Source organism: Betta splendens, chromosome 16, assembly GCF_900634795.4.
Source record: "Betta splendens chromosome 16, fBetSpl5.4, whole genome shotgun sequence".
In the NCBI taxonomy this organism is placed as follows: domain Eukaryota; kingdom Metazoa; phylum Chordata; class Actinopteri; order Anabantiformes; family Osphronemidae; genus Betta; species Betta splendens.
The window spans coordinates 9320371-9331741 of NC_040896.2; the positions used below are offsets into that span (position 1 = coordinate 9320371).

An 11371-nucleotide genomic window follows, 5' to 3' on the forward strand; every position below is an offset into this window, starting at 1 on the left:
TGTCTGCACTCGGACGGCATAGACGCCGCGTCAGCGCGCTCAGGCCTTGGCGTCTGAACCCACACACAACCTGTCGCGGCTCACTCAGGAGAACGCTATGCGGGGAATGCTAAAAGGATTAGCACACAGCCACTTGAGATAATGTGAAAAATGAGACGTGATGCGGTGGAGGAAGGCAGCAAAAAGTCATGGACGAGACGCCATCACAACACTGGGTTTCAATAAACATTGTTACATATTCACAGCATTTTGATTAACTCTCTTCTTCTATTTGTAATATTTCTATGTGCTCATAGTATGTAGATGGTGTGTGTCAATAAAGACGTTAAGAAATTGACTCTCACACAATTATGACTTTATTTGGCTTTATTCGGTGGATTTTATACATAAACTTCTTTGGAATAAAAGTAAAATCTCTCATATATATTTATATATCAAATAAAATCAGAGATTCAGACGTTTTGGAGCCACTTTGTAAACATGCAGCCGAACAATTTGGGGAACAAAGCAACTGAAAAGAGTCCAGAGTCCAACTGAAGGAGTTTCAGGTGTGTGTCGTGCTCATGATGTGTAGCAGAACGCTAACAGTCTAACCTCCACATACCTCTGCAGACCCCCCGCTCATATTTCAGTGACATCCTCCAAGTCGCACGATGGTAACGACCTTTCATGGAAATAAAGTGAAAATCACGGAGGGATGAATGGCGTGAGGTGGGATCTGCAGCTATCGGGGGGGGGGAGGGGGTGTTTTGATGGGAAGCAGGCGGATGGAGCCAGCTGGGGAGGTTGAACGCCCGTAAACTGCCAGATGGTAAATGTGACATCCTAAAGGTCCAGACAGCTTTACTTTCTGAGGCGAATCTAGAATTTCGTGATTTAAAGTCTGTGTGTTTGCCAAAGTCCAGCGCTTTGGCACCGTTGACCATTAACAGGCCGCCGTCACCTGTTTATGACTGTGGCAGCTTGCACAGGGAGAATCGATAACTATGTCACAAAGTATTAATGGACAGCGTGTTGTGTCGGACTGCGGCCTAGCCAGGCATGACTCTGGAGCTGCCCAGTGCTGGGACGAGCGTCTGTAAAGAGGCAGATCTATATATCTGGGTTCCATTTCCTCTCTTTCGGTCCAGTTCAGTGCATTAACAACCCCACAGGGGTGCCTCACATGTTTGTTCCAACGCCTGCGTTTAAGGAGTAAAAAAAAGCAACACAAACTAAACTGGGGCAGATCCATCGAGGTACTTATGGTTCACTTCACACTCACACAACAGTTTTTTGAGTTTATAACAAACATAGCTTAGTGGTTTTCCATTTTAAAGTCCACTGTGACATGACAAGCATACTCTTATGTGCCTTGTGAAGGGTCACGAGCTGATTTTAGATCAGTTCTCAATCGGGGTGTGTCAGTAAGTGAAGTGGTTAAGACAGCGACCGAGCGCTTCCACACAAACTCAAACATTTTGCATCATTTCCACTCATCAATCAGGCCGAGCTCCACCCACGCAATACTTCCATGGATCCATAAATACGATAAACCAATCTGACCTCTCATTTCAACAAACAGTCTCTTTGGAGTTGGGAAGCCAAGGGACTAAATGTGCCATCGAGTGCAGACGTTACAAAGAAACACGAACTGACTCTAATTTGAAAATTCAAAGATCGAGTTGCGTTTTGCTTTGCTGAAGCTCAGCCGCGCTGCCTGCAGCTTGAGAGCAGGACCGAGTCCTGTTTCTTCCTCCTGTGCTGCAGCGCTAATCACAGCCCGGAGTCAGTGCTGTGTCTGAAAACCTCACTGATGATTCACCACTTTGAATTTTGGCCTCTGCTGCATCTGAGCACCAAAGCATTACACGGAGGCCGCACACGTCACTGATTAACGCGTCTGGGCGAATGTGTGCAGGTCGTGTGCTTTGCTGTTCTGTCAGACTAGCTAAGTCGTGTTTGGTTAGCGTTAGCACTCGGTGGCACACGGCTCCTCGTCCCTTCATTAAACCGTGGACTCTTTGGGTCCCTCCCGAGCAGCGTTCTTGCAGCCGTAAAGCCACTTGATGACGCGGGCGTTCCTCTCGATGATGGACACGCCGGTGGGAACCTGCTCAGCCAGCTCCTCCTGAAACAGCCCGTCCCCCGAGTGGCGGGAGAACTCGCTGGGCTCCGAGCCGCCGGCGTCCCCCCCCACGCTGCGGAGCGCCAGCGACAGCGTGTCTATGGAGCTGGCGCCGGAGAGGAAGTTCTCCCGACCCAGACGCTCGATCATGTCCACGTCCAGCCCGCAGAAGTCAAAGAAATGCTCCTGCTCTGACAACGCCACAGAGCAGCGCAGGCGCAGGTCCGACTTCGAGCGCTGCAACGCCCCGAACTGCCTCCTGGGTGCCGGCGGCGACGCCCGCTTCCACGGGTCATTCTCATCCCGACTGCTTGCGTGGTTGCCATTGGCGATGCCGCTGTTGATGCCATCGCTGGTGCAATTCGTAAACTCGCTCTTAGTCCATTCAAGTATGCAGCTGAATCCAGGGCTGGGGATGGACGCCGGGCTGCGCTCTTGGTCAGTCCTACTGGACCTCCTGCTCGCGGGGCCTCCGTCCGTCATGTCCTTCTCGTTGGTCCAGGACATTCGAGAGTCTCCGTCCCGCGGTGGTGCTTTCTCTTCACTGATCACCATCTTCTGGACTCTGCCCTCGCTGCCGCTACTCTTCTCCCTCATGGAGCCCTGGAAGAGGCGGCGGACGAAGCTGTAGCCCTTTATCTCCATGTTGCTGTTGTCCACCACCGTCGCCCCACTGGGACTCTTACACTCTTTCTTCTGCCGGTAGATGACGAGCGAGTCCGGCCTCAGCATGCGCTTGCCCGTGCTCCTCCTGAGTACGGGAGCACTGTGCGGCGCTACCAGGGTGTTAATTCCGGGTGTCCTGGGGCTGGGAGGCAGCACGTTGTTCACATTACTCCTGTTGTGCGCCTCGACGTCAACGGAAGTGCGTCTGTTCTCCTTTCTGGAGTCGTCGTTTTCATTCTCGTCTCTCGAGGTGAAGGAGCCGGAGAGCGTGGAAAACGGCGTGCTGCACGAGCGGCGTGGGCTGAGCTGAGGCGTCAGGCTCCCAAGGCTGGGGGCCGCTCGCCGGGGCGGAGGGGTGGCGCAGGGCACCAGCACGGGCTCCTGCTTGTTGTTGATCACCTGCTGGCTCTTGACATATTTGGCTTTGTCCGCTTCGAGCCTCTCGACCGCACTGACGGAGCGCCCGTGGCCTCCGCCGTCTATCTGCCGGCGCAGGTAATCTGGACCCTTGTTGAGGAGCCTCAGAGGCGACGGGGACCCGATCGGTGTTAGGGGCTTCATTGTGAATCAGCACGACTGCAGCCCTCCAGTAGCTCCAGTAGCCTGCTGCTGATCCGGTGAAGTTTTCAAAGCCAGCAGTTCACCGTGGTAGTTCTCATTCCTCCAGCTCTTTAAGGGGCTAACAGAACTCCAGAACACCACAGGGACCACAAGTTTGTTGTAACATCTACTATAGATAGCTTCCAGGGTTCCCAACCAAATGAATATCTCTATCCCGTATTTACTCAAGCCTTTGGATAAGCAGGCAGGGCACACGAAAGTCCTTTTTTTGTCAGCCAAGGGCTCTCATAATGAGACGCTCTCTGCCCACAGAGCAGCAGAAATAGCACTTTGAAAGGGTTACTCCTTCCTCCCCCACGTCTTCTCCTCTCTCCGTCTCCGAACAGCACCCTTCACTGTTGATCCCTTCGATGGAAATGAGATATAATGGCCTCAAATATTTGCTTTGGGCAGGTCCTCGGAGGGACACTGGGTCAAGACTTTTATTGTTGGGTGCTGCAGCGAGGCACTCGATTTGCTGACGGATAGATGGGGACGATGAAGATCTTGTCCTTGTCCTCACCTCACCTGAGAGAGAAAAAGAGAGAGGGGTTTTAGTTGGAATATCTCGAGCAGCAGAGACCAGATGGCAGAAAGGACAGTTAGACTCAGCTCCTGCTTATTTAAAGCTGGAGTGAATTACACGTCTGGCTCTACAGGACGGAGCCGAAATAAACAAGTGTTTAATGACTATACATCATACGACTATACATTAGGTGCAAAATGCATGTTGTCACACTCCGGTCAGGGTCAACAGTGAGTGGGCCAGCAGGTGAGGTTCAGCTTCAGGTTACGCTAACATGTCGGAGCAGCGTTTTAGACGTGGGACGAACACATAAATCACATGAAAGACGCTTATTTGGACGGCTCAGCTTCAGGCTGCCAGGACTCCATCGCAGCATCTCACGGTGCGAACAGAACAAAGGAACATGGAACTGGGGCTGCTCACGGCAATAAAGTGACAGAGACCAGCTTTGCTTTACACGACACCGCCCGAAGAAAAGTTTGTTTCATTTCAGCATTGATGCGATTAAACTTTCAACAAATGTTTTGAATAATGAAAACAAACATTCAGAAGTGCTGCCGACGTAAAGCAGTCCAGCTTGTTCCTCGAATTAACAAGCGACTGCGAAAATCTCATCAGACTTTAATGCGGTTGTAAGGGACGATGTCCTTTATGTTTGCTGTTCAGTGAGGTGACACGCATACGTCTTCATGCTATATGGAGATTTCAGAGGGAAGGCGGCTCCACACGTCTATAATGGGACAGGCTTTACCCGAGGAGTATTTATATCCTGAAAACATCCCAGCTCTGTGATCATGTGTCTATATGTGTGTGTATCAGCCCATATGCATATGTGTGTGTCAGCACGGGGTAATAAGAGGCTTCCCTGTAAATGAAAGACGCCCTCATGCAAAGTCAGGCTGCAGATCAGGCCGTTCTCTTATTCAGCAGCTTTTCTCACAGACGCTTATGTTAAACTTTAATCTGCTATAAGAACATACTGGAAAGATTTACGTGTATCCTCAAAGTTCTACAGTTCTGGTGCGTGTCGGGCCGGAGTGTTATGTTCTTGTTCTTATTGTCCTCTCACGTCTGTATTAGGCTTTATCTACTGCTATTTTAGCTTTTCCTTCATGGGTTAAAACAATGAGCAACCTCCTCTGACAGGAACCAGGTTCATGGGCCATCAGCTGAGACACAATGGGAGCGGCAAACACAAGTAAACACGTCCACACCTATGGAGCTGACACGTCTTGGGTTTGTATTTATGGATTCATATCAAGAAATATTCTGCCACATGCAGCATTTGAGCTACAACTGTACAGTAGCTTGAAGCTGGAGAGTGACACTGCAAAGCTTAACCCTGCTAGCTATTGAGCTAATGCTGATGCGAGAAGGTGCCCCGTCACGAGCATAAATTCAATGCAAAGCGGGGAACAGTCAGCGTTTTAGTTCTTCCAGATGTCCGTCTGTCAGAGTCCAGGAAACTCAGAATATCTTACAACAGGTGTGGATGTGACGGGAGGAGAAAGGGCAGATCATGTGAGGGAAGTTGGGTATTTATTACACCTTTCCTCCGGATTGATGTGTCAGTGTGAGCTTGAAAATGCAAAAACCTGAAGCGTTAAAGGGGATTATGACCAAAGGAGCCTAAACAAAGTTGGTAATTCTGATGCTGAGGGCTTATGGAGGTAAAGTATGTTAAATCATGTGAAGATCAGGAGTATGTGAAGCAGAACCTTGAAGTCAACGACAACTGTTTCTGTCAAGTATCCTACTGTTAATGTTTACGAGCATCTGCTTAATCAGACAACCAGCCACTTTCAGAGGTTCGCTGCTCCTCCCAGTTTCATTCCATCAGAAGAAAATAAACAGCCAAGCTGAAAAGCACTGCCGAGAACGCTGCACACGTCCAGTAGCTGAACCAGTGACTCAGAAGGGATTTGCACGAGAACAATAGCAGCCATTAGGTCCTTTGACCGTAATGAGCCAAATTAGCAGCCAGCACGTTCCCCTGTGGGCCGGAGGCCTGTGAAAGCCCCAACGGCTGAAGTCTCTCTCATGTTTCACTACCTGCTTCTTCTCCCGCTGTAGGTTGTCGTTAACCTCTAACCCCTCGAACGCAGTTTGGCTCTGTTATGTTTAGTTAAGTTCCAACTTGTGTTTTCAATATGAACGTCTGCTGATGCAAGATGATCATTTTCCTTGTAATTAAATAAGGAATACTGAACGTTTTCCTGGAAAAGTTTGTTGAAACTGCTGAGTCAGAAGACAGTGTGTGATTGTTCACCCAAAAACAGCTGTCGGCCATGATGTGCTGCTGAACTGAACACAGACACAACAAGCGCCTTTAAATATTGATAGACTAGAGCTGAGAGTCTTACTGCACCTATCTTATTCTGATTTGTGGTTGAATGGTCATATTAATAAATCATGTTTATTGTGTGGTCTCTCCTCCAGCGCGGCCCAGTCTGCGGGCGCGGCTGAAGGAGAACCAGGTGTTCTGAACACGAGGATGCTGCGAGACAGCGTTTACAGAAACGGACGTGTCCTTCACTTCACCTTGAGATCAACGCCATCGTTCGCTGCAGGACACGCTGACAAACCCGTCCAAACGAAGCCCATCTGGACCAGAACCATAAACAAGGCTTCACTGTAAATGATGCATTCACTAGGTAAGAGGTTAATAAATTCCCACAGACCCCGGTGGAGGCTCTTTGTTTACCTGATCTGTGCCTGACAGATGCTTCTCATCCGTTTTTTTAGACATCTGCTGCCAACTGTCTTTAACGTCCTTCGTCTCTTTCTCGTCTCTCATTCTTTCTACAAACATCTGGCGCCGCTATTAGGGATGACACAGACTAATAATCGCCGCTAATGGACCGAAGCGTCCGAGTGTTCAAACATCAACCACAGCTCATTTAAATACCTCGCGAAGAGGCAGCTGCACACGCTGAGCCTCTAAAGTGTGAAGCATCTGCCTCTAATGAGCGGTGATTCATGACTTCGCCCCGTTCGATCATTAACCGCCGTTAAAGACGCAGACTTCAGGAGCGGGAGGTGTCGTCTTCTATCTTCCGCTTACGGAGAAGCAGCTGCCTTTTACTGACCATGTTACTGAGTCTCATTAGTCAGAGAGCGAAAAGGACACGCTACGAAGCCACAGGAGGAGAAAGACAAAGGCCGGGTGTGAATGTGAGGCCTGCAGCAACAAGAGTGAGCCACGGTCCAGGACCCTGCTGTGACGGTCCAGAACTCAGCTCGGTCCTATCGGCTCCACTCACAAATGATCAAACCTCATTTTAAACTCTATCGACTGCTAAATGTGAATTATTTTTCACTTCTGGACAGACGATAAATCATGGCCTGTTGTAAACCAGCCTGGTGAAGAGCAGCTGCTTTGTTGTGGGTGTGGCCACAGTTTAGATATGCAGATGTGGCCATTGTTTTGTAAATGATGCCAGCCTGGCCCACTGTTTGTGACCAGCACTGGAACCACAGCAGCCTCCCTCCCGTCTGCAGCTCCGCCATAGGCTGAGGTCAGGGCACCAGAACCCCCCCCCCCAAAGCGGGCCTACCCTCATAGGCTGAGGTCAGGGCACCAGAACCCCCCCCCCCCCAAAGCGGGCCTACCCTCATAGGCTGAGGTCAGGGCACCAGAACCCCCCCAAAGTGGGCCTACCCTCAGGCTGTTTGCATGGTGAAGCACAGAGGCATGAACCTGGACACATCCCTGAAATCCTGAATTATGGAGGCCTGTTCTCACACTGAGCCCTCATTAAGCCCTCAGTCTGGCCTGGCAGGCTGCCACGTCTTTGACTTCCCCAGGTCGGCACATTTTCCCCTCTGCCAGGCTCAGGCGCCTGCCTCAACAGGGCGCGTAGCAGAGCTCTGCCGGCGGCGGTGAATCATACGCCTGTGCATGAGAAGGTGGAGATAAGCCGAGCAGGAGCGGTGGCTCAGGACTGGGGTCAAAGGTCAGGCTGGAGGAACGCACTAAAAAGAGCGACGTGGCGCTGGTTCGTCCCATCCACGCGACATCTGCAGAGCTCGTGAACGCACGCGGGTGATGCTCGCGCCGGCGCGAGGACTCGTGACCCGGCTGCGTGGGGTTGGTCGGAGCTTAGAGCTGCTCCAGCTGTGGCGTGTCCCCAAGCACTCGGTCATCTGTGACCCCCCCCCCGTCCCGTCTGCACAGCTCAACAAGGCTGAAACGCTCCACTCATCGGACAAAGCCGTTTACGATGCTTCGCTCTCCGGTTGCTTCAACGCTTGCAGGAGCGGCGGCGTCCTGTTTTGCATGTGTGGCCTCGCTCTCTGTTTCCACGCCGCCGTCCACACTTAGCTGTTAACCTCTGCTGAACCTGCCAGCTGTCCTCTCTCGTTACCGATCAAGCGACCTGCATTTCCTGCGAACAGCCCCCGGAGCGCCGCAGAAAGACCCCACCGTCTCCCTCGATCCTGTCACACCCACAGAACATCTGCATCTACGCCCCCCCCCCTCATGCGGTCGGATCCGGGCGCGCGGCGTCTCCCCTCGCGGCCGAGCGCCTCAGCGTGATCGGATGTGGCAGCGCTGCCGCTCGGACCGCGAACAATTACGGGGACGCGGGAGCATCGGGGAGGAGGGCTGCTCACACAGCTGTCACCCACGCACGGGGGGCTGTCAGGAGATGGAGACGTGTCACATCCAGTTTCATGACTCGGTTGCCTGCGATGAATTATGGATTTGGTGATGAGCACCCGGAGACGGCGCAGCTGTGACGTAACAGCACAAATGACAGGGCTGATTTCACAATCAGCGCTGGGCCCCAATTTACCCATGATTCATCTGGAGAATAACGTGAAATCCTTCGTCTATTTGGGAAAATGTGGCTCTGCTCAACATATGATCAGTCCAGCAGGTATGATTCCACAGTCTGGTGTTTGCTAAACAGAACAAACTACCAGCTTTGTGCGTAGATGGCAGGTTTTACTTCTGGTTCCAGTCGACGGCGGCGCGAATCGCCTGTTTTCAGCGCTGCGTGTGACTGCGAGCGCCGGCTTTTCGACAGGCTGTTCCTCCTTTTCGGGCCGTTTCTTCTTGAAAACAGCCGGTGAGGAAGTCCCCAGAGGCCACGGGCACTGAAGTCCAAACGCGGCGACGAGGAGCAACAAAGCTAAATTATAAGCCTGACGCTTCCAGAGCGAGCGTTTGAGACGTCTGAAACCAGCTGCTGTGAAACAACACACACACACCGAGACAAGATGATGTCATTAGCGTGGAGCGCCGTCCTCTCTAATTAGCAACTCCAGCTTCCCGCCATCACTCGGGGGCTTCGCGAGCAGCAAAACGTGGGTTAAACGGAACAAATGTTTGACGACGGAGACGAAGCGTGACTGACTGAGACCTGAATCCATGAGCAAGGCAGCAAAGATATGGAGACTGTAGCGCAGAATGAATAAATGGTGGACGGGGTTCGTTTAAGCGGCTGCTTCAAACTGGTTCAAAGCTCATAAACTCAATTGGATTCTGCCGCCAGCGCCTCCAAACTGCCCCGGGCGCCGCGCCAGCAGCATCGCCATCGCCATCAACATCGCCGCCGCCGCCTGCAGCCGAGCGCGAGGGCAAAGGCGCAAATCGCGTTTGGTTTAGTCATTGTTAATGATGTCAGCCTCCCGTCAGCACCGCCGGCGGAGGCTGCAGCGAGCGGCCGGCCTCCTCGCCGCCGCCGGCAGGAAGCGCCCTCATGCTGTTTACGGCCTGTCATTTCACAGACGGCAACACGTTTGTGTTCCAACATGCGGGACACGAAGGGCCGATGTGCGCTGCGGGTGTTTACGAGCTATGAGTCACCGTAGGTTGCAGGCGAGGGTGCGAGCCCAGTCAGATTCATGGGGTTTAGCTGTAAAACAAACCTAAAGCTGAATTAGCCTCGCTGCACACCATCCTAAGCCTCTATTCATTCCAACAAAAGCAAATACGCAAACAAATACGCGGGCAGGTACTGGTTTGTGTTTCAAGTGGTCTCACGTTAGCGTAACCGCCGCCTCTCGCTCTCTACAGGCCTGAATTAAAGCTCCTCGCGCATGAACCTGCGGCCGTGTTTAGGAGACGTGTGTGGCCTGTTTAGTCTGCCTGCTCAGTTGTTTACGCGGCTGCTCACGCTGAGAGCGGGGTCCCGGGGGGTGGAGGTGGGTCAAGGTGGAGCTGACCCTCGGGGGATGTGAGGAGACGGCCCTGGAGGAGACAGTGGAGTGGGTGCGTTGCATAATGACCCCTTCACTGCCCAACTTTCTTTTGTTCTCCTTGTTTTATGAGCTCAGTGTGTGTTTGTTATAAATGACACACCTGGCAGCAAAATGCTTAATTCAATTCTGGCTTATGTAACTTTTCTTCCCTGATTGTAGACGTTTGGGAGTCGGCGACTCATTTGCGCCGCTTCCCTGATTTTATCCAGATGTAAATATTTAGCGCAGCGGAGGGGAGATGGGATAAAGCTGCAGCCCGAGGTGACCTGCTTTAATCAGCTCCTCAGAGGCGTAGTTTTACACGGACGATGATGCATCGCTGCACTTGTCGAGCGTTTTTGTTCCGGCGCGTTGTAAAATCCTGCTCGGTCGCCCACGCGTCATCCGTCGGTGAAGTTCTGCCCGGGAGTTCGTCTCACGGGGCATCGGTCGTAAACGCACCATAAAAACACGAGACGCGGCGCTCAACGTGACGAACGAACGCGGCTCCGTAGTAAATTTAACGGCTCAGAGACGCGAGGGACCCGTGGCAGGAGTTCACTCGTGGCACTCCGTGGAACTAATCCGGCGTCCGGTGCCACGGCCCGCGATGACCCGTGGGCGTCCAGCGGCGCTGCCACGTTCGGTCGAACACATCGCGCACAGTCTCTGATCGGATGGATCCGTTCACGTCCGAACCCAACCCCGATCGGTTCCGGGAAAGCGTCCCAACACAAAGGGCTCCGTGTTAAAATGACACGCGTCCGTTTCTCACCTGACGCGCTCGGCGGATCCGCTCCCTCCGTTAAATCCTGCGGAGGAGCTGCTCTGTGCCGCGGACCGGGGCTTCGGCTTCGGCTCCGGCTTCAGCGTGGCGCTGCGCGCTGCGCTCTGCGCGGAACTGCTCCACAGCCACGGACCGACGCGAGAAGCAGGGAGTCCCGACGGAGGGGAGGGGACGGGGGAGAGAGGGGGGGGGGGCAGGTATGGGACTGTGTAAACCGACTCCCGTGCAGCCTGCGGGGCGCTGAGTGGGTCTGTGGGGAGGAAGAAAGCGCCAGAGACAAATATAACATCATAACAAGTCATTTGGTTTCCTAAACATTATTATTGGCCCGTCACTGTCGGTGGTGGAGGTTTAGAGACGCGTAATGACGGACAGATCACATCAATTAGAATGCTGGGTTAAACTCGCCATCAAACTTAATGGCTAATAAACGGCTAATACGATATCATATTCAACTATAAGTTTAAATTTGTAAAGTTTGTTGCCAAATCCTTGG

At 52.4% G+C, this 11371-nt stretch overlaps 1 protein-coding gene across 1 annotated transcript; it reads right to left on the bottom strand.

Annotated features, from left to right (window-relative positions):
* Positions 1–338: 338 nt before the first annotated feature.
* Positions 339–11051, bottom strand: fam110d (family with sequence similarity 110 member D). The gene is made up of 2 exons (XM_029130242.3): positions 10864–11051; positions 339–3901 (listed from the first exon to the last, which is right to left on the bottom strand). The coding sequence occupies exon 2, from the start codon at positions 3332–3334 to the stop codon at positions 1988–1990; it is 1347 nt and encodes a 448-aa protein (XP_028986075.1). The 5' UTR covers positions 3335–3901; positions 10864–11051; the 3' UTR covers positions 339–1987.
* Between the last annotated feature and the right edge of the window lie 320 nt (positions 11052–11371).